The sequence below is a fragment of the Thunnus maccoyii genome, chromosome 20 (genome assembly GCF_910596095.1).
Source record: "Thunnus maccoyii chromosome 20, fThuMac1.1, whole genome shotgun sequence".
Taxonomy (NCBI): Eukaryota; Metazoa; Chordata; class Actinopteri; order Scombriformes; family Scombridae; genus Thunnus; species Thunnus maccoyii.
This window is the reverse complement of record NC_056552.1, coordinates 5,227,748-5,248,291: the sequence shown is the minus strand read 5'-3', so window position 1 is coordinate 5,248,291 and position 20,544 is coordinate 5,227,748. Positions and strand designations below refer to the sequence as shown.

Here is a 20,544-nt window from a genome sequence, read left to right as displayed (position 1 = left end):
TATTGAACTGATGCTGGCTGTTAAAGAAGCTTAAGAACCTCAACGTTGCCCTGAAGCAGAGTAGATGTTTACTAGCCACTAAGGAGTAATAGTTTTAATAGAGAGTTGATGACATAATACATAATGACATGCCAAATTTACTCACAATCAGCATCATAAACCTGCACATAAGTTCTGTCAATCATTTAATACGAGTGGTAAAACACACTGCATGGTCAAAAGTATGTGGACACCCCTTTCCACAGATACAGATGCTTTTTGGGGTTCTTATTGGGCCGGACCTCTTAGTTCCAATGATGGAAAATCTCAAGGCTATAGCAAACAGTAATATGTTAGACTAATGGTTGCTAACCTCTCATGATAAATCCAAAGAGGTTGTGAGATTATTTACAGGATAGATTCTTGTGCAATAGTGGATAGTTTTACCCCTTGAGACCTCTGAAAATACTCAAATGAAACAATCTAACAAAAGGAAAATCACTTTTTGGTGGAACTGTTCACAAGTCATAGACGTATATTTCAAGGGGTCATAAGGGTAAAAGTTTGGGAACCTCTGTTTTAGACAATAATGTGCTTCTAACTTTGTGGTCACAGTTTGGGGAAGGCCATTTCCTGTTTCAACATGAGAATCCCGGTGCTCAAAGCCAGGTCCACTTGAAAAAAAAAAAAAAAAAAAAAAAGGTTTTCCTAGTTTAGTGTGGAAAAACTTGACCTCAACTCTGTCCAACGCCTTTGGGATGAACTGGAACGCCGACTGCAAGCCAGATCTTCTCGCCCAAAATCAGAAATGGATCTCACTAATGCTCTTGTGGCTAAACAGGAGTAAATCCCTGCAGACAGGTTCCAAGATCTGGTGCAGTAGCAGATTTATGGTTTTGGGATGATAACTTACTTACTTTCCATACTTTGACCATGGTGTAGAAGGTTGGGTACAAAGGTCAGTAATAAATACTACTCAGTATATGATAATAATTGTGTCCTGATTCAAGGCTACGTTTGCTTTGTCACTGTAGAAGCAGTAATCTGACTTTGATCCGAAGTATTTGATAATCCCCTCTGAGAGAGCATTAGATCAGTTTTGCCTTTCGGGTCTAAGTCAGTTACATGTTTGCTGAGAACTGATTCTAGATTAGTGTTGTTGTTGTTGTTGTTTTTCTCCTCACTTATCATTGCATCCATCTGCTGAACTGCCCAATCCAGCAGCATCTGGACTCAACTTAGCTTTCTCATCCTCAGTGAGTTTACTCGCTGTGTATGAACTGTTGACCCCTTTAAACTGCAGAGGGTGGAGAATAATTCAGTTACTCCAGAATGAAGAGTCAAACTAATGATTATGAAATAATTGTGGTGTATGATAAGTGAGAGTCAAGTCTTTGTTTTTGCTTTGTTTTCACTGGTTGCATGGAAAAAATTAATCATTTTAGTCATATTTAAGCAAAACTGCCAAACATAGTTCCAGCTTCTGAAATGTGAGGATTTTATGCTTTTCTTTGTCATACATGATTATAAACTGAATATCTTTTGGTTTTGGACTGTTGGTCGGACAAAACAAGACACCTGAATACGCCACACTGGGTCATGGAAAATTGTAACAAGCATTTTCCAGTATTTTCTGGCATTTTATAGACAAAACAATTAATCAACAAAGTAATCAGCAGAATAACTGATAATTAAAATAATCGTTAGTTGCAGCCCTGTTTCATTATCAATGAATCTGCTGATTATTGTCTACGTTAATTGTGTTGTCTATAAAATGTCAGACAGTAGATTTTTGACCTCCTGCAGCCAAAGGTGACATCTTCAAATGACTTTGTTTTATCTTATCAGAACAGTCCAAAAGCCAAAGATAATCAGTTTATTATCATATATGACAATAAAAAGCATCAGGTTCTCACAGTCAAGAAGCTGAAACCGGAAAATGTTTTAATTTTTATCTAAAAATGACTGATTAGGATTAGATTTGATTATCAAAACAGCTGGATTACTCAGTCTATTGACTAGTCGTTGCAGCTTTAATTTTCATGTGCAAACTGTCATCAGCTTTGCATAGCAAGACTTGAGAAATAGACTCCAGGTATGCAGACGAGATAATCAGTAGATATAACTGCGTGCCGCTCTGTAAGAAAACCAGTTTTTACAGACAAGACGTCCCTTACCCATCATCCACAGGGATAAGCCCTAAAGCATACTGCTATCACTCTAAACAGTGAACTCGGAGATAAAAGTGGAACAGACACAGATTATCTCCCTACCCTTCATAATTCCTAGAGTGACCCTGAAGGTCAACAATGATGACAACACGTGCTGGCTCTGCACAGGCCAATATGAACCACAGATTGCTTCATTACTACAACTTTTATAACGTAAAATACACAAATCGTTTATTCAAGTTTGGACAGTTTTTCTGTAGTGTTGAAATTCTGCTTTTTAGAGCATATCTGCACCTGCTTGAACTGAACTTTACTAGCAGAAGCTAACAGGCTGATAAAGTTTTTACAATGCATCATAACATACAGTACTTTCCCTTTTGGGATTGCTCAGCATATGTACCGTCATAACTTTTGCAATGGCTCAAATTGCTGAAAATCTTGCTGAAAGACACAGTAAGCTTCTTTTCGTGTGTTAAGTAGACACAGATAATCGTTTGAAATTTTATAATTAGGTTGGCGTTCTCACAGACATGATTTTAGTCACATTTACCTCTTAATTCTTTTCAGTTTCTTCTCTTTTGGGGAGAGGGGAGGGGATTCTGGGTGAGAAAATGTCATAAATTGCTTGCGCTCCTCCCAGAGTTAACCATAAAAAAGACCCACCCAAACAAGATTGGAGACAGTGGTTGTGCTTGGCTTCGCTCTGTAATTCACATCTGAGGCGTGTGTGTCAGTGTGTGTGGCATTAGGGTTCTCCTGGTATTTTTAAGGCAGACAAAAGTTCCTCGGTAGAGCAAAAAACATCGATCACATTTTCTCTTCTGCGTTTGTTTGCAAGACAAATCTTTTGAATCACGTTTTAACATCTTTGCACAGTCGTCCATTTGTGTTTTTTATGTGTTCACGTCAAAAGGTGGTAGGTGGACGTAGACTACACATGAATCATAAGTAAGTCTCACAATTCATGATGCTGCTTGCAAGTATGATCTGTCTTCCTCCTCTCTGTCTATCTGTCTGTCTCGCTGCTCGTTTCCTGGCAGCTCATGGGAGGGGTCCTTTTTGGAAAGAGATCACATGGCCACAGGTCAGACCAGTTCAGACACACTTCCCTTCACAGCTGGATAGACTGAGGAAAAAATATGTGAATTGGAAAAAAATAAAGATGATGTAGAGGGAGTTGTGCTATCACACCTGATGAGGATTTATGCTCTATCAACCCTCCCTTCCAGCTTTGCTTAAAGCCAAACTCTGAAAACTCTTTTTTAAAACCAGACTCATACCCATATCTCAACCCTGCTCGAGCCTTTGCTTTCAACTGGGTCACTGCCCAAATCACTCTGCCATGAAAGATGTCAAAAATGAGAAAATTAAAAAACAAAGGAACAGATGACTGTGCTACCAAATTTAAATCTGACTCAGTTTCCATGTCTTCTGTAAATAACATTTCTCGGAGACTATTATGACCCATAAGGTTCTCTAATCTTTTTCCTGTGTGTCATTTAAATCCATCTAAATGAGAGTAACAGATGGATCAGACAACACTGTATCTCGGCTGACACGCTCCAACTGATTAATGTAGCTCTCCTCTCTCCTCCCTCCTCTTTCCTCCCTCCCTCCTCTCCTCTCGACAATAGACACAAACATGACTTTTAGATGCTATTTATAAACCCAGATTGGGCCTTTTACTGATTTAAACCCTGCCTCTATTGATCTTACAGTCCAACTGAAATTAAACTGCCTTTTTTGTCTGCTACAGCTACATATCTGCTCTGTAAATCACTTGCCTCCTTTGAGAAAAAAAGCAGAAACCAAAATTAGCAAAAAGTATTTTAAATTCTTTGATTTCAGGATCGTGTCCTTAGTTTTACATTATTTGGAATAAATACAGTTCTGCCATCTGTTTATATATCTGGAGACCTTATTTCAGTACATCAAATCAGATCTTGAATAAAGCGATAACATGATGTTCTATCATAAGCAGAGCAGACGGTCACACTGAGCCTGATTGCATCCTGCTACGCAACACAAGAACCTCAGACTCTAAACAGCAAATATTAGCTTTCCTGCCAAAGTCTCTTTCTTATCTAACTTACAAACATGAACACACGTCTTGCCCTGCACCTTAACTTTTTGAACAAACCACTAAACAAACATTCAGCAGGGAAAAATGCACCGCTAACATCAGTTAGCAGGCTAGATAACCAATGAGCCAACTGCAGCACATTAAACAGCATGTTAATATACTTGTAATGTCACTTTGTTCCCATTAGATGCTGGTTTGGTCATTGCTCCTCATAATCCCTGTTAGCAACAAGCTGTCTGACCAGTTTGTTTACTTTGTCTCCGTTCTTTACGATTGAACAGCGGTAACCTGCCAACTGCTTACAATTAATCACAGACACCAACACACACCCTCAGCTGGCTGAGACAAAAAGGAACATTTCTGATATTTTTCCAAAGACCTCTTTCTCTTCACCTTTATTATATAAAACAAAAACTTTTAACAGTACATTTAAAATAGCCTGTTGACATTATTTTTGACTGGAAATAGGGATGATTGAATGTGATTTCAGACTAACTGTGCAGCTTATCAAAGAATTGAGTGATGATCTTGGCTGGTTTGATTGTGGTTTCTTTGTCTTGTGTGTAATGTTTTGCTATCGGGTGGGAAAATGAAAACCATTATGCAAGACTGACACTCCCCATTGTAATATTTATATAAATATTACATTTGAATCCCTCATTACACTTTCATTGTGCTGTTTCACAGACTTGATAAATAGGGATATAACGAGTTTGCCAATCGTACAGTGATATCTCTACAGTGTCCTAGAGTGTAAATCTCCACCTGTCACCTTGATCTGGAGTGTGATTTGAATCAGTTTGACCGGCCTTAATGCTGACAGGCACAAATCTCGTGGGCTAGTGATTATTTTCATTATTGATTAATCTGTCAGATTATTTTCTCAGTTAATTTATCAGTTGTTTGGTCTATAAAATGTCAGGAAGTGGTGAAACATGTCAATCACTGTTTCCCAAAGTCCAAGTTAATGTCCTCAAATGTCTTGTTTTGTCCTGACCAACAGTCCACAACCCACATATATTCAGTTTTATATCACAGAAGACTAAAGAAACCAGAAAATATTCAGAGTTGAGAGGCTGAAATCAGAGAATTTGGACTTTTTTTTTTACTTTTACAGCATTAGCCTCAATGGTAGAATACAAGCAGATACTCTAAAGTGAGTTATTAACAGTATAGCAAAATGTCTGTGTAGTGGAAAGGAATGAATATATTGCAGTACAACCCATTTAGTCTGTCATTTAGTTTGGTGTACAGGTTGGATTCAGCTCAATGTCCAATATGTAAAATACCTGTAGATGTTGTCATTATGGATGACAGATCCCATCACCTTCTGTCAGTGTATGCCCAGCTGGGATCTCAGATACCCCCCCCCCCCCTCCCATCATGTTTACCCTTGTTGACAATCCCCCAGAACCTATTGTACATGTACGTTAAGTGGGCAGCTCGCTGTCGGCCCGTGTTGGGGGAGACGGAGGGCCTGTCTCAGACAAAGGCCTCCGATTGACATCTGAACAATGGAGCCGGCACACAGCAGCCTCCTGATGGAGAGGAGGGGGGGGGGCACAATGGGTCTTTTTCTGTTGCACCAGGGGAGGAAGAGCTGGCATGTTAGCTTAGCAATACCACCGCTGTTTTGAGATATGATAGCGAAGCCTCTAGTCCTGTGCAATTAAATGGTTTTAAGTTTTTGCCGAGTCAGTTCATGTTGAAATTGCTTTTATATATTTGCTCTATTTTGTTATTTATACACATTTTAGAGTACACAGTTTGCATAGGAGCAGGGAACTTACAGGACCAAACCAGTTTGTTTAGCTCTTAAAATGCAAATCATGTATAGTGTTTTGAATATGTGGTACATAGTTGTAGACTTTACGATACTAGGCCAGAGTAATAAAACGTTATTTTCTGATTATTTCACCGCGGTTACATTCTAAAGCACAAATAAACACATCCACTCTCTGCTTTGCGTGTGTGTGTGTGTGTGTGTGTGTGTGTGTGTGTGTGTGTGTATGTGTGTGTGTGTCAGTCAAACAGACACACCGGCATCAGAGGAGCAGCAGCAGCACTCTGCATGCAACAGAGGAGGGAGACTGAAGAGAAGCACTGAATCAAATAAAATCAAATAAGCGGTGTAATCTGGTTGCTACGCTACGAGTCCCAACATCACATCCTGCTAGGCCTGAGTATCATTTACAAAATAACGATACCAGTACCAATACCAGTACCCTTAAAGTGATACCGATACCAATAGAGTACTTCATTCGATACCTTTTATTTTCTCTACTTCATTCGACAGATGTGTAGTATATTCATACTTATGAACGTTTTGGTGGCATCTTGGCATGCTGAACTGCCAACTCTGTCAAATACACCGCGCTCGACTTCACCTCCATAGACTGTATAGGTTGTAGCTGCTGTGGTAACGGGCCAATCACACGTCGCTTTAAATTGAAGAACGCTTGAGGTGATTGGCTGCCAGCAAAACCATACAAATAGTTGTTTTTTTCCTAGATCTGGGTACAAAAAGGATCGGACGTAGGTATTGTCTGACTGGGGGGTTTCCCATACTACTTGGTACTGGGTTATTTCAGTTGATACCTTTGAGTACCAATACACCCTGCATGCTGTTATTGGCTGGTGCTACAGACCCGCTGCCCAAATGTTGCAGCCCAGAAGCATCTTGAACAAAGCAAAATAATAAGAAAATAATAAATTACAGGCAGAGGGCAGAGTCTCTGTGGATAAATACACCGCCACACACTTCTAGTGGGTCATAAGTAATGATTGCTTTTGTCTGAGTCTTGTACATTGTTTTTTTTCGTAAAATCCTGCATAGTATCCCTTCATTTTATACTGAAGCCTGCTAAAGTGCATTTCCCGTCATCCCACCCTGTCCATGACACATGAGCATCCTGTCTCATTGTTACGCATTTGTGCCAGTTTGTGAACGGCCCTGACATACAGTATGAATACTCACACGCAAATCTGAACACACAGGGATGAGCTAATCTGAGCATGTGCTGTTGTGTGAGTAGTTAGTGTAGTGCATACAGTTGTGGTTAAGCATTATTGTTCCTAGCCACTGCGTGAATGTAATGTTTACTCACCTTCTTTAATTCATGTACCTGAATGCAATACTGCTACCATTTCAAAATGAAGAGAAGAGAGGATGGATTAAAAAGGCCACACTCACATCCATTTAAAGATTCAAGGTTTAGGAAACCCTGACCAACGCGAAGAGTGTCATGGGCATCTGCCAACAGCCTTACCCTTCATGTTTTGGTTGACGCTCAAGGCAAATATTGTCATCACAACATCAAAGTGTTGACATCTATGCAACACTCTTCAGTGCTTGATTTGTACTTATGCCAGCGAGCCAGCATTTTCATTAAAAAAAAAAAAAACTCGAGTGCTTGATTGAGTTTTTATTGCAACTGATTCAAACCCACAATCAGATGCTTCACACAGACCCATTAGATCTGTTTTGGAATAATATGGAGTTGGCCCTGTTTGCAAGGAAGCATCAGAGGTTTGGCAGCTGTGAAGAAAGAGGCCATTCTTCTGTGAGGAGAAACTGGGATCTTAGTCGTCTTTGGAGAGGAAGGAAGTCAGACAGGCGGCCTCAGGCAAAGAGAGAGAGAGGGAGAGAGAAGAGAGATTATGAGAGAGAAAGGCACAAAAAAGTGAGAGACGAAGTGTGAGAGAAAGAGAGTGAGACAGAGCTATGCTATGAAGAGTATGTGGACACCTGAACATTACACCCATGTGATTGCTGAACATCTCTTTCCAAAACCATGAGCATTAAACTGCTCCTATAACAGCCTCTTCTAGGAAGACTTTCCACAAGAATTTTGGAATCTGGCTGCAAAGATTTGTTCTCATGCAGCCACAAAGGCATTAGTGAGGCCAAACTCACTGAGCTGATGTTGGGCGAGAAGTTTGTGCATAAAGTCCCTGCTGAGTACTTATTAATTACAAGCTAATTTCAAACTATTGTTTTACTAAATCAGGTTGCACCATTAATACTTATGTAATGTCTGAGCTAGTAAACACTCAAGTTGTTTGCAAGGAAACATCTGTCCAATAAGAAGCATCCAACTATGTAAACAGGAAGTCAAGGTGCAGCATAACTTCATCACATAAATTCTTTCATCAAATTTCAATCATGTTTTCTTCTTGTTAAACAAAATATGACGTGTGATTACTAGGGGTGTGCCCGAATACGAATACATTATTTGACAAAGCACAAATAGTGGGTTTTATACGAATATTTGTTTCATACAAATATTTAAAAAGTTATTTGTTGGGGGTGTTCCCCAGAGATAAAGCTGAGCTACTGACACAAGCAAAGTGCTCCCGAGGGACTCTCCATAACCTGTTGTTCCCCTTCTCCTTTCCACAAAGTTAGGTTGTAAAAAATAGGCAATAAATGAAAAGTGCAAAGCAATAATCGCCTTTGAAGTTCGTCCCTACACGTTACATGGTGTGCTGTCTCTTTGTTATGGGTGTATAACATGTGGGGACCTCCATCATAAGGTAGTTTATTCATGAACATTTATTGTAACACTTTATGACACTTTTAATTCTAGATTATTAAAAACAAAAACAGGATTTTTAAGCCTCTTCCCACTTTTATTCGAATACAAATACAGGTACAAATACAAATACTGGGCCCTCTGCACATCCCCAGTGCTTACGTTGGCTTGAACCAACCAATTTCAACCAATAATATCATGACATTCACCCATCAATCAATCTTCAACTTTTAGCAGCACAGAGCTTAGATTCATTACAACACGCCCACTTTTCAACATTCACATTCAATTCCTCCCAACATTAAGTCCTACCTGTCCATCCTGTTTCACTCAGAAATACGTCATGATACGGAGGTTAGATACTCTTGAAATCTCGTCTCATCTGGACTTTAAATTAATCACCAACTGTTTTGATAATTGATTAATCGTTTAAGAAGAAAACTGACAAATTATCTGATTCTAGCTTGTTAATTGTGAATATTTTCTGGTTTCTTTAGTCTTCTGTGATAGTAAACTGAATATCTTTGGATTGTGGACTGTTGGTCGGAATGAAAGAAAACATCTGAGGACGTCATCTTGGGCTTTAGAGACAGTTATTTTATGGACCAAACAACTTATTGATTGATTGAGAAAGTAATGGATAGATTGATCAATCATCAAAATCAGCATTAGTTGCAGCTCTACTAGACACCTGGAGGACTGAGTTTTGGACTTTTGGTTGGACAAAACAAGAAATTGGAAGACATCAGCTTTGGCTCTGGGATATTGTGATGGACATTTGTCAATAATAAATGATTAATTAATCAATGATGAAAGTAATCATTAGTTGCAGCCCTGTGTGTTTTAGAATTAGTAGTATTCATGTAGTTCACAGTGAGGGCAAAATGTCAGATTATGCTGAGCTAAGTGTTATTATTTGGTCATTTAGTCTAACTTTATTGGAATAAAGTTTTGTAATTTGAGGTTCAGTGTGTTTTTCTGCGAAATATAAATTGTCAGGTCAAACCATATTTCATATGACCCCTTTTATGCTTCAGTCTGAACAACTCAAGATATTAGCAAGCTAACGTTAGCTTTGTCAGTCAGTTCATTCAGCTAGTTTACACTGACAGTTCCACCTAGTAACTCTGTAAATATTTAGTAATATCTAAGCTCTGCGTAAGAACTAGTTTGTGTGGTGCAACTGGTTCTAATTTAGTGATGCGTAAATCTCCACTAAGGAAACATTTAAATTATAACTAGGCTGAACAGCTGGTGCAGCTCTGTGCAGGGGGACATAAACAGGAAAGGGCCTTCCCATAAGTGTCTCTAAAAAGTTGGAAGCACTATTGTTTCAAATATCATTGTATGTTGTAGAATTAAAACAAAAGCATGTGGACAGAACGGTGTATATATAAATACTTGTGAGAGCTACCAGTGCTGAGGAGAGAAGCAGGAACAGGATCTAACTGTTAACACATTATTTGTGTCTAAAAGTACCTTCTGTATTGACAGTGATAAGAAGTGTGAAAAATCAGCCCTCTGGGAGGCTGTTAAATGCTGAGTTGGGCATTTGGACAGATGGGAAACATTAGGTGTCATAATATTTATGGCTTATTGACATTTCAACATTGTCAATATCTGATAAACTTATTTATAATGGGTATGATTTATTTACTTGTTATAAAGTAGTAAAGTCTGATATACTGTTGATACAGGTTAATGTTTACTTTCTCTTTGAGTTTCCTGCATGTTGAATGTCCGTGAATGACCCTGAGAGAAGGTCTTCATCCAGGTGCACCTGCATCAGATTTACTGGTTTCTGAAAGATACAATATCTGATTCATAATGAACTGCAGTGTAGTTTGTAGGGATGGGAATCAATAACAGATATTCTGTTGATATTTTTAGATATCAATGTGTTTAATTACAGTAGGTGTGTCTTTAAAGTAGAGCCGCAACAATTAGTCGAATAATCGAACAACAGAAAATAAATCATCGGCTAATTTGATAATTGAATAATTGTTTTAGTCATTTTTAAGAAAAAAATGACAAAAACGTGCTGGTTGCAGCTTCTCAACTGTGAGGATTTGGAAGCTTTTCTGTGTCATATATGATAGTAAACTGAATATCTTTGGATTTCGGATTTCTGACAAATATCCTTTCAGAGAAAACAAGACATTTGTGCTTTATTTTATTGAATAATCAGAACATATCTTTGCCTCATCACATTAAATCCAAAATATTGCCAGACGTTTGAATTTGACCTTGACAGAGTTGTTTGTGCTTACAGTCTTGCAAGAAAATGAACATGTTGTTTCAGCTATTCCTATGTTCTTTTACCTGCTTTGAACACAAGAAAAAAACACAACAGACATGAGCCGAAAAATTCAGATATTTTTATATTTCTAAAATTCACTTTTTGTGTGTCCTCAGGTTTGAGAAGGGGAGGATCTACAGCTACATCGGAGAGGTGGTTGTGTCCGTCAATCCTTACCGTGCCATGAACATCTACGGCCGTGAAATCGTAGAGCAGTACAAAGGCCGTGAGCTGTACGAGAGGCCACCCCATCTCTTTGCCATCGCTGACGCCGCTTACAAAGCCATGAAGAGGAGGAACAAAGACACTTGTATTGTCATCTCAGGTAACATGGGAAACCTCCCTCCGCATGGGCCAGACTTTAAAACCCCAAAATGTTTCATTTGATATTTTACAATTTACATTTTTGTGATTATAGTTTGTTTCTGGCCAATTTTGTCCTATTTTCTTGCTGTAAAAGTCCATTGTTTCCTCTCATACTCAGATGTTTCTCCCCTGAGAGATGGAAAAATATTGATATAACCTCTGTTAAGTTGAAAATAACAAACAATTCACCTTCATTTTTCAACAACAAATATTTTGTGTGGTCACAAGCTGAGTGGCAGTGTGGAGAAAACATGTGGAGGAAGAAGCACCACTCAGTGGTCAAAGGGGGAACTGCACCCCTCTAAACCCTGACAATAAATCCACACCAAGGCAATTTAATCTAATAATGTCACCAAAAGATAAAAGTTAGTGGACTGAAATGTTTTTGTGCTATATTTCAAAATCAATTAGGCTTTGGTTATGGCTCTTAGCTGACAATATGTCTTAAATCACAAGAATACAAAAAGACTCAATGTTTAAAGTTTTGACTTCATTTGAAAGTTATTTAAACCACTTGAGGTTTGGTTGTTTTAATTTAGCAGGCAAGCAAACCACCCCGAAATTATAGACACCAAAAATATTTATTGTTATTTTTAAAGACTCCTTACACTGTGTCTTTTATTACAGGGGAAAGTGGAGCAGGAAAGACGGAAGCCAGCAAGTATATAATGCAATACATTGCTGCTATCACCAATCCTAATCAGAGGGCTGAAGTTGAAAGGTGAGCTGCTGCTGCTGCTATTGACACATCATGAACCTGAACACAGGCTGGGTTTGGTGACTAAAACGACAAATATTATCGGACAGGGAGGGTTTTTTCTGTTTCCATTTTTCTTTTCACTGGAAACTTTATCACAAAAACCACATTTATAGCGCAAATAGTGTTTTCCTGATCCAAATGAGATACCACAGATGCACATTTTAAGGTAAGATGCCAACTGTGTCAAAACGCCACCATGCTGTAAAAGTATACAATAAATACTCCAAATTATTTCTTCTTTTCCAAATAAGGGTTTCTACCTTCATACCTCATTTAAGTGCTTTAGTTCTCATTTCTAATGATTATATATTCTATCAGATAGTGCAGTGAAGTGTTTTATAATATCTTATCACAGCTATTGTAGTTTGATTAAGTCATAGTCCAGGAATAAATACTGCCGTTAGTCAAAGGCTCTTAGATCATAGTGAGACGTAGTTACACCTCAACCAGGCTATAGTCAGTATCACTGATAAGTGAGCGGGTGTGGGCCGTTACACAGAGGAGGAATTTCATCATATAGTAATATCACAGAGCTGTATTGTAGACTTTAAGAAGGAAGAAAGAGGTCAGCTTTGAAGTAAAGTAAACAAAATGTAGGTTAGAGATAAAAAGTAGAGATAATGCGGGAAGAGTCAGCTTTATGGATTACATATTGGTGAATACAAACCGTTAGTGATACATTTGAACATATAGAATCTATTGAGCACAAACCGTTACTGTGCAATGTAGGGTTTCTTATCTGCAAATGTGCACAAACTAAACACACATTAAACACACTTTAAACACAGCACAGGACATAACAATGAAGGATTGATGATTTCATAGAATATAGCTCATCAGGACCTAGTTTGGGTCACAGGATGCACTTAGTCCTGTCACATACTGTATAAATGGTTTTATACAGTACTGTGCAAAAGTTTTAGGCACTAAAAATAAAGTTGGGATGCTTTCAAGAATAATGCCATGAATAGTTTTTTTTTATAAATTAACTTCATACAAAGTTCAGCAACAGTTCTCGTAATACTGAGGCACACAGTTTTTCAAGGTATTTGGCAGGCAGGTTGTTCAAGCATCTTGCAAACCTGCCAAAACTCCTGATTTTCGCAAGAGTCTCACTATTTTTAACCTTTCCTCCCACTGTGCTACTGATTGGTAATTATTCCCGTTAATCTCCTGATTTCATAGTTTTTTCCTTTTCGTTATCACAACCTGTTTCTGGCAGTGTACGGCAGTCCTTCATGGTACCGCCGGTAGAGAGAGGAGCTACTGGTTTGTCTCAGACAGTAACTAAGTTTACAAGAATTTGACAAATGTTAGGATATGTGGTTGGCTGTGGTTGTGTAAAACCTACCGGCAGTGGATGGGACACTGCGGGCAAAGCAGTTGAAAATATCTCCTTTCTACATGTTTATTCCTGCCTTAAGTACATATTGGTTTTCTATTCGCAAAGGTTTTGTTGCACTTACAGTTACAAATGTATCGTCACCTCGAGTAAAACTTTATCTTTCACCCTTCAGAAAAAGCCTCCCGATTTTTGAAACCTAAAAGTTGGCCGGTATGATCTTGGAGAGGTTGCTGCAGTTCGTCTGTGGATTCAGGCGTCTCAGCTGCTTCTGTCTCGTCTTGTAACCCCGGACTGACTCCATGACGTTGAGATTGGGGCTCCGTGGGGGCCAAACCATCTGTTATAAGACTCTTTGTTAATCAAAAAAGTTATTTATGACTCTGGCTGCATGTTTGGGGCTCCATGTCACACTGCAGAATAGATTTGCAAGCGATCAGACGCCTCCCTGATGATATTGCATCATTAATAAGAATCTAAATATCTTAAAGTGCCCAAAACCTTTGTGTGTTCAGCCATGGCAGCATCAGATTTCACCACAATATCTCTATAAAAAAACATAAAAATGGACTTGTAAATTTGCTTGGCTGCTGACTTTGGGGACCACGGTTTTATAACTAACATAAAGCTGTATTACTTCCAAAAAGCTGCAATCTAAGTTGAGTTACCGTAGTAAGATAAGTGAGATAAGATAATATTATATTAGCCTTCAAGTCATAAAACTTATTTGATGAATTAACACTACAGCGAGCATGCAGAAGTCAGTGAGCAGGAACAGCAGTAAAGTCTCAAACACACATGATGTACTAGGAGGCCGAACTTCCAACTCAATGATGGTTATTGACTGATCTCTGCAGATTATTGTCTGTTATCTATAGTATGTGGGTTAGTTATCAGCTAAGACTGGCCTTCTTCCTGCTTGAGTGTCAGGGGAACCGATAATGGAAACACATATTGCAAAACTCAAGCTATACCAGGTCACTTTACTTTGTTTTTGATGACTGCAGAGGGAAAATAATATCACAAACGTAGATGTTACGACCCCGAGGTGGTCTAGGAGAGAGGGGAGGAACAGAAAACCAGATGAAGGAAATGAGCCGGTTTGTTTTTGATCTTTTAATTGCCAGATATGGAAGCACGAGTTTGACTTTAGGGAGAGCCCCGGCCAAAATAACAAACCAGCCGGCTCGAAATAGAAACAAAACCACAATACTACTTTCACAAAGTTACAATTCTAAAAACTAATACAACACAGAAAAACAGGAGAAAAGAGACACAAATGACAGCTCTCCTGGCAAGGACTGAAAGATAGGAATTAAGACTTAAAAAAACAATAAATCAAGATAGCGAATTGTTTAACTGAAGATTAAACTGTCAGAGCTACGGACTAAATCCTGACAAATAGCTCTAACTATACAAACACTTGGGTGTAAGCAGGCAGCAAAAAGTTCTTTATGTATCCTTAGATGGGCTGATTGGCTCCAGGTCCCCAAACGCACCAGCTAATAGCACGAGGAAGGAGGATCTAGTTTGGAGGCCCACAGAGCCTGAGGAGCAACACAGCACATCATCAATACGCTCACACATTCACATAAAAGTAAATCTCACAACAAAATGCAGCTTTTTGCTTTCTCGTCTCATTTTCTTGCTGAAAAAGTAGAAATATTGGAGGGGATTTGAAGCTAATAAAACAAACATGGTCGGGTTCATAGGTGGGAGTTCATGGTTATGCAACTTAAACAGAATGAGTCACTCTTTCTAAGCTGGTTGCACTTTGTCGACCACTTTAACTTAAATACCATCCTGCTTTCCCACAGGGTAAAAAACATGCTGCTAAAATCCAACTGCGTCTTGGAAGCCTTCGGGAACGCCAAGACCAACCGCAACGACAACTCCAGCCGTTTCGGCAAGTACATGGACATCAACTTTGACTTCAAGGGAGATCCCATCGGCGGTCACATCAACAACTACCTGCTGGAGAAGGTAAAGGCGTGTCATGTGGTCTCAGAGATTAAACAGAGTGATTTATTCCTGAGTTAGTGTAATAAAAACTCTCCAGATGTACAGTAACAGTCAAACGTTTCGACACACCTTGAATGAGAAAGTGTGTCCAAACTTTTGACTGGTGCTGAATTTTACATCACAGTCAGTATCTTGTCTTTTTATCATAATAAAGGGAAATGGTTTAATACATTGTTTTATACAGTAGGTTGTTTCGGCCAAGCATCTGCTTAAAAATGTGTTCCAACTGTGCTGATAATTCCCGTACTCTACTGTCAGCCATGGCTCTTTGTTCCTCCACTGCTTAGATAAGTTGTTCCCGGCATGGAAGTTGGGACCTTTCAAGAAGTTGCAGGATGATAAGCAAAATAGAAATTAAGAAAAACACATTATCCTACCAATTTTCTGTCTATTTTTCAGACTTTTTTCTGTCATTTGCCTTTTTTTTCATGTGGAATACCGGGTAGTTTTATAGGTTCACAAGCCAAAAATCTTTGGAACATCTGGCCTAGATTGCAGTACAATTTTTACATTCAGATGGCAGAAAGCTGTAGTGACTAAACTTTCCTCACTTTAAGCCAGCTGTTCAATGACACTGCCCTTATGTCGCTTTTTTCCCCAACAGTCCAGGGTAATTTTCCAACAGGAAGGAGAGAGGAGCTTCCACTCATACTACCAGGTAAGTGTGTGTGTGTGTATTTGCGTGTGAAGAGACCTTTTGTTCCTACGTGTAGGAGTATTGTGAATTAACAGTGAGGCCACTCTTTGTATCGGATGTTTTGTGTGAAAGAGTGTAGAGATCTTTTCCATAGATGTAATAAATATAAACATGGTGGGCATGCTAATGACTCAGGATGCAGTACGCATATTATGTATGACTAAATGTATCAGAAATAACAGTCATAGAATTGGAAAAGCTGCATATACGACATACTTGTCTATGTAATAGCCCATGTGAAAACACAATTAAGATTCTGTATGAAGTGTTGTTAGTAAGGTTTGTGTGTTTTTTTTTGGTCTTCCAGTTGCTCAAAGGAGCTCCGGATTCTCTGTTACGCTCTCTTCACATCCAGAAGGACCCAACAGCCTACAACTACATCAAAGTTGGAGGCCAGATTAAGGTAGTATATAGTATAAAATTCTCCTCCTATAAAGAATATTGTGGTTCAGAACATGTTAATTTGTTTATTTGTACATTAATGAACATCAGTATAAAATACAAGATGTAAACATGCCGGAGTTAGCAAAAATGCTAATTTACATCCGTCGTCCCTAGGCAGGTAACAATAACAGAAACACAACAAACAATATGCAAATATGCAAATACAAATATGCAAATACACAATACAGAAATAGAAAAAGACAAAATACATTGTACACATGTCCGGTTAAAAGTGATCCCAGCTCTGATTTGCCTTGAGCCATCGTGATAGGCCATTCCAATATTTAGTTCCCATTATTGACGGTGCATTTTGTCCAAATGTGGTGCGTCTATAAGGCACCACAAAGTCCCCTCTAGTGGTGACCTTGGTGCTATTGTCACTGCCAATCCTCTGCTTAATGAATTCATTTAAAGGAGGTGGGGCGAGTCCATGCAAAGCCTTATACGTACAACAAGCATGTTTAAAAAGTTCTCAAAGCTCAATAAATGATATTTTTCCAGGATGTTACAATGATTTCTTTCTTGAAGAGCAATTCTATTGGTATAAGTGTCTTTTCACTTGTAAGTGACCGGTTAGTAAAACAGTAGAGTACTGTGTGTTGTTTATGAAAGCGGCAGAGCATGAAAACTCAAACAGAAGTCTGGAGGAGTGTCAGTCTGACATACAGTTTGTTTTCAGAAGGGTGAATAGAGTGAATAACACAGCTTAACAGATGTGGGTTTCCTTGCCACTGTTTACAAGTGACCGCACAAATCACATGTTTAGAAAAAGGATTTCAGTGATTACCAGCTCTGAGTTACTGTACTTTTTTTTTTTTTTAGAAAGGTGTTGTAATTTAGGCCTCTGCTGTGTGCTGCAGTCTTTGCCCGAGATTAATGAGTAGGAACGAAACCACTTGACTGCAACAAACAGCCTGACGTCATGGAACACAGTACAACCAAACAGCTGAGGTGGCGGTTTGTACATTGTGTGTCCCACAGACTTCTATTTTCTATAGCCGGGCATCACAGTTCAGCACCAGGTTGTAATTTAATTAACTGTGGGAGTTTAATACTCTGTCTGGATTCATTGGAAGAAGAAGGGAAAGACCAGGACTCTGAAACAAAACACACATTGAAAATAACTTTCTAAGGAATATCAACATGTGTATTTGTTTCAGGAAATCAACCGACACTCCAATTTTAGAAAAGCTGACTGAGAGAAAACCATTTTCAAACACCGCCCTGATTGATCCAATTAACTTTGTTTACTTTTAGTCACTTTTATGTCATCTGTCTCCAACATTTCTCCCCTCTCTCTCCAGTCTAGCATCAACGATAATGCTGATTTCAAAGCCGTCGCCGACGCCATGAAAGTGATCGGGTTCACAGGGGACGAGGTTCAGACTGTTTACAAGATCCTGGCCACCATCCTACATCTGGTAATACTCGATAATACCAAATCCCGGCTCATTTCTTGTGCCAGCTGCGTCCCAGTATGTAGGGGTTTAATGCTCAGATTTTCAGACGTATTGGCAAAGTGAACCAGTATGTCTGTCAAGATAAATTTGAGTTCAAGGGTTTGAAAATGTAAATGTTTATTTTTAGTCGTGATTCCCTAATAATTTCCTTTTTAAAGCATCTTGGAAGGAGCTAAGTGACTGGCACATTTCACTGTGTATTGATAACTGGTAGTTAATTGTTAGATGTATTGAGTTTATTAACAGTTGTTGATTTTCAGAGGAATTTCCTCCATTTAAACCCAAGGAAATATTAACCTATTATTCATTTAGCATTGGAAACATTATTCTCCATACATGTTGAATTGTATGCTTGCCTGTTAACAGTTTTCACGTTTGTATGCTCAGCTATCCTGCTTAAAACTAAACTAAGATGACAATTCTATCAAAATTCATAAAATAAAGCATTAAAGAAAAAGTCCAACAGATAGATACCAGTCCTATACTTTTACTCTAAATATGACACTGCAGCTAGCATGTACAGTTTATTTTAGCATTAAGCCTGAAAGCAGAGGAGAAACAGCTAATCTGGCTCTGTCTAAAGCTAAAAAGCAGCTGCCAGCACCTCTAAATTTTACTGATTAACACATTTTATTTCTTTTTTTTTCCAAATCTGTGCACAAAAAGAAATGTAAAAAATGGAGAGTTGCACATCAGAGCTAGCCAGAGTCAGGCTACCTGTTCTCCCCCTGAGTCCAGTCTCAATGCTAAGCTAAGCTAATTGCCTGCTGGCTCTAGCTTCATATTTAGTGTACAAACATGAGATTGGTGTCAATGTTCTCATCTCACTTTTGGCGATAATGAGCTAATTTCCCAAAATGTCAAACTATTCCTTTAACCAAGCTGTTGTGAGCTAAAGAATAAGCCGTCTTCTCTCTCGCTCTGGCCTCTGTCCTAGGGGAACATGACATTTGGGGTGGACGGTGATGTGACCTTGATAGAGAACTCGAAGCTGGTGTCTGTGATCAGGGAACTGCTGTCCACCAAAGAGGAAAATGTGGAGAAGGCCCTGCTGTACCGCACCGTGGCAACGGGCCGCGACGTCATTGAAAAACAGCACACGGTACAAGAGGCCAGCTATGGACGGGACGCTCTAGCCAAGGTTAGAGCTGGAAGATAGAAAATTACATGTTGTTGGTCATCTGTTATACTCTTCTGGCCCGCTGATGCCCAGAGGGTTGTGACATTTCGCTAAGTACTTGATGATATTTTTTACTGGGAATCACACTGATTCACACAAGCGTGAGTCACAATGTTATGACTCCAGACAGAAGCAGGAGACTGGAGAGGAAGCAATGTATGTAGGCATGACCAGCGCTGTGGGCTGTGAACAAACATCTGACTCACTGATATTTTGACATTTTGCTCTCAGACACCCATCTGTAACTGTGAATTGTCTGTTCGCTAGACTCCTCTCTGTGCCCTCGAGCAAGGCATTTTGCTGACCGGCTCGCAGCCAATAATCACAGTTTTCACAGTCTGTCACAAACTTCTCACATCGACCGTTTTGTCATCCTCAGGCCATGTATGAGCGTCTGTTCTGCTGGATTGTGGGAAGAATCAATGACATAATTGAGGTGAAAAACTATGATGCCAGAATCCACGGGAAGAACACAGTCATCGGGGTGCTAGACATCTACGGTTTTGAGATTTTCCAGAACAACAGGTTCGTATGAGACAGAACATGCCATGAAAATTAAAAAAGCATCAACAAATCTGCATCTTGATATAAAAAAATACTTTTTGCGTGCATGTTAACTGTTCTATCATTTGATTTTGTTGGTTGTAACACACAGCAAGAATTACATCTGTTTAAATATCAATATCTGTCATCCTGTCTGTTTTTTTTTCGTTTGTTGTTCTGTAGCTTTGAACAGTTCTGCATCAACTACTGCAATGAAAAGCTGCAGCAGCTGTTTATCCAGCTGGTGTTAAGGCAGGAACAGGAAGAGTATCAGAGAGAGGGCATCCCCTGGAAACATGTATGTAGGATTGGTTTTTTTTTGGTCCGACTGTGTTTGAATTCAATTTGTAACGTAACAGGATGCACATACAGTATTAAAATATCTTTATTTGCTTCGACCTTTTAGTTTCACAGATTTTTGATTATCAGTTGATTTGATATTCTTGGATCCACATACTTGCTCTTAAATCCTCTGTGTCTTTATGTTGTTAGATTGATTACTTCAATAACCAGATCATTGTGGACCTGGTGGAGCAGCAGCATAAGGGCATCATCTCCGTGCTGGATGAAGCCTGTATGAACGTGGGCAAAGTCACTGATGAGGTTTTCCTCCAAGGACTCAACGGCAAACTGGCCAAACACGCCCACTACACCAGCCGCAAG

General features: G+C 39.1%; 1 protein-coding gene across 2 annotated transcripts in view; it reads left to right on the top strand.

Annotated features, from left to right (window-relative positions):
- The window catches only part of myo1d (myosin 1D), a 111,016-nt gene that overhangs the window by 11,266 nt on the left and 79,206 nt on the right, over positions 1-20,544 (top strand). The window contains exons 1-11 of one of the 2 annotated variants that reach the window (XM_042397659.1): positions 10,506-10,542; positions 11,184-11,392; positions 12,061-12,154; positions 15,353-15,518; positions 16,162-16,215; positions 16,562-16,657; positions 18,003-18,119; positions 19,096-19,299; positions 19,718-19,863; positions 20,065-20,179; positions 20,374-20,544. In XM_042397659.1, coding sequence (XP_042253593.1) covers positions 11,251-11,392; positions 12,061-12,154; positions 15,353-15,518; positions 16,162-16,215; positions 16,562-16,657; positions 18,003-18,119; positions 19,096-19,299; positions 19,718-19,863; positions 20,065-20,179; positions 20,374-20,544 — 1,305 coding nt within the window. In that variant the 5' untranslated portion in view covers positions 10,506-10,542; positions 11,184-11,250. Of the gene's footprint in view, positions 1-10,505; positions 10,543-11,183; positions 11,393-12,060; positions 12,155-15,352; positions 15,519-16,161; positions 16,216-16,561; positions 16,658-18,002; positions 18,120-19,095; positions 19,300-19,717; positions 19,864-20,064; positions 20,180-20,373 lie in introns of those variants that run through there. The other variant, XM_042397658.1, reaches the window with a different exon arrangement.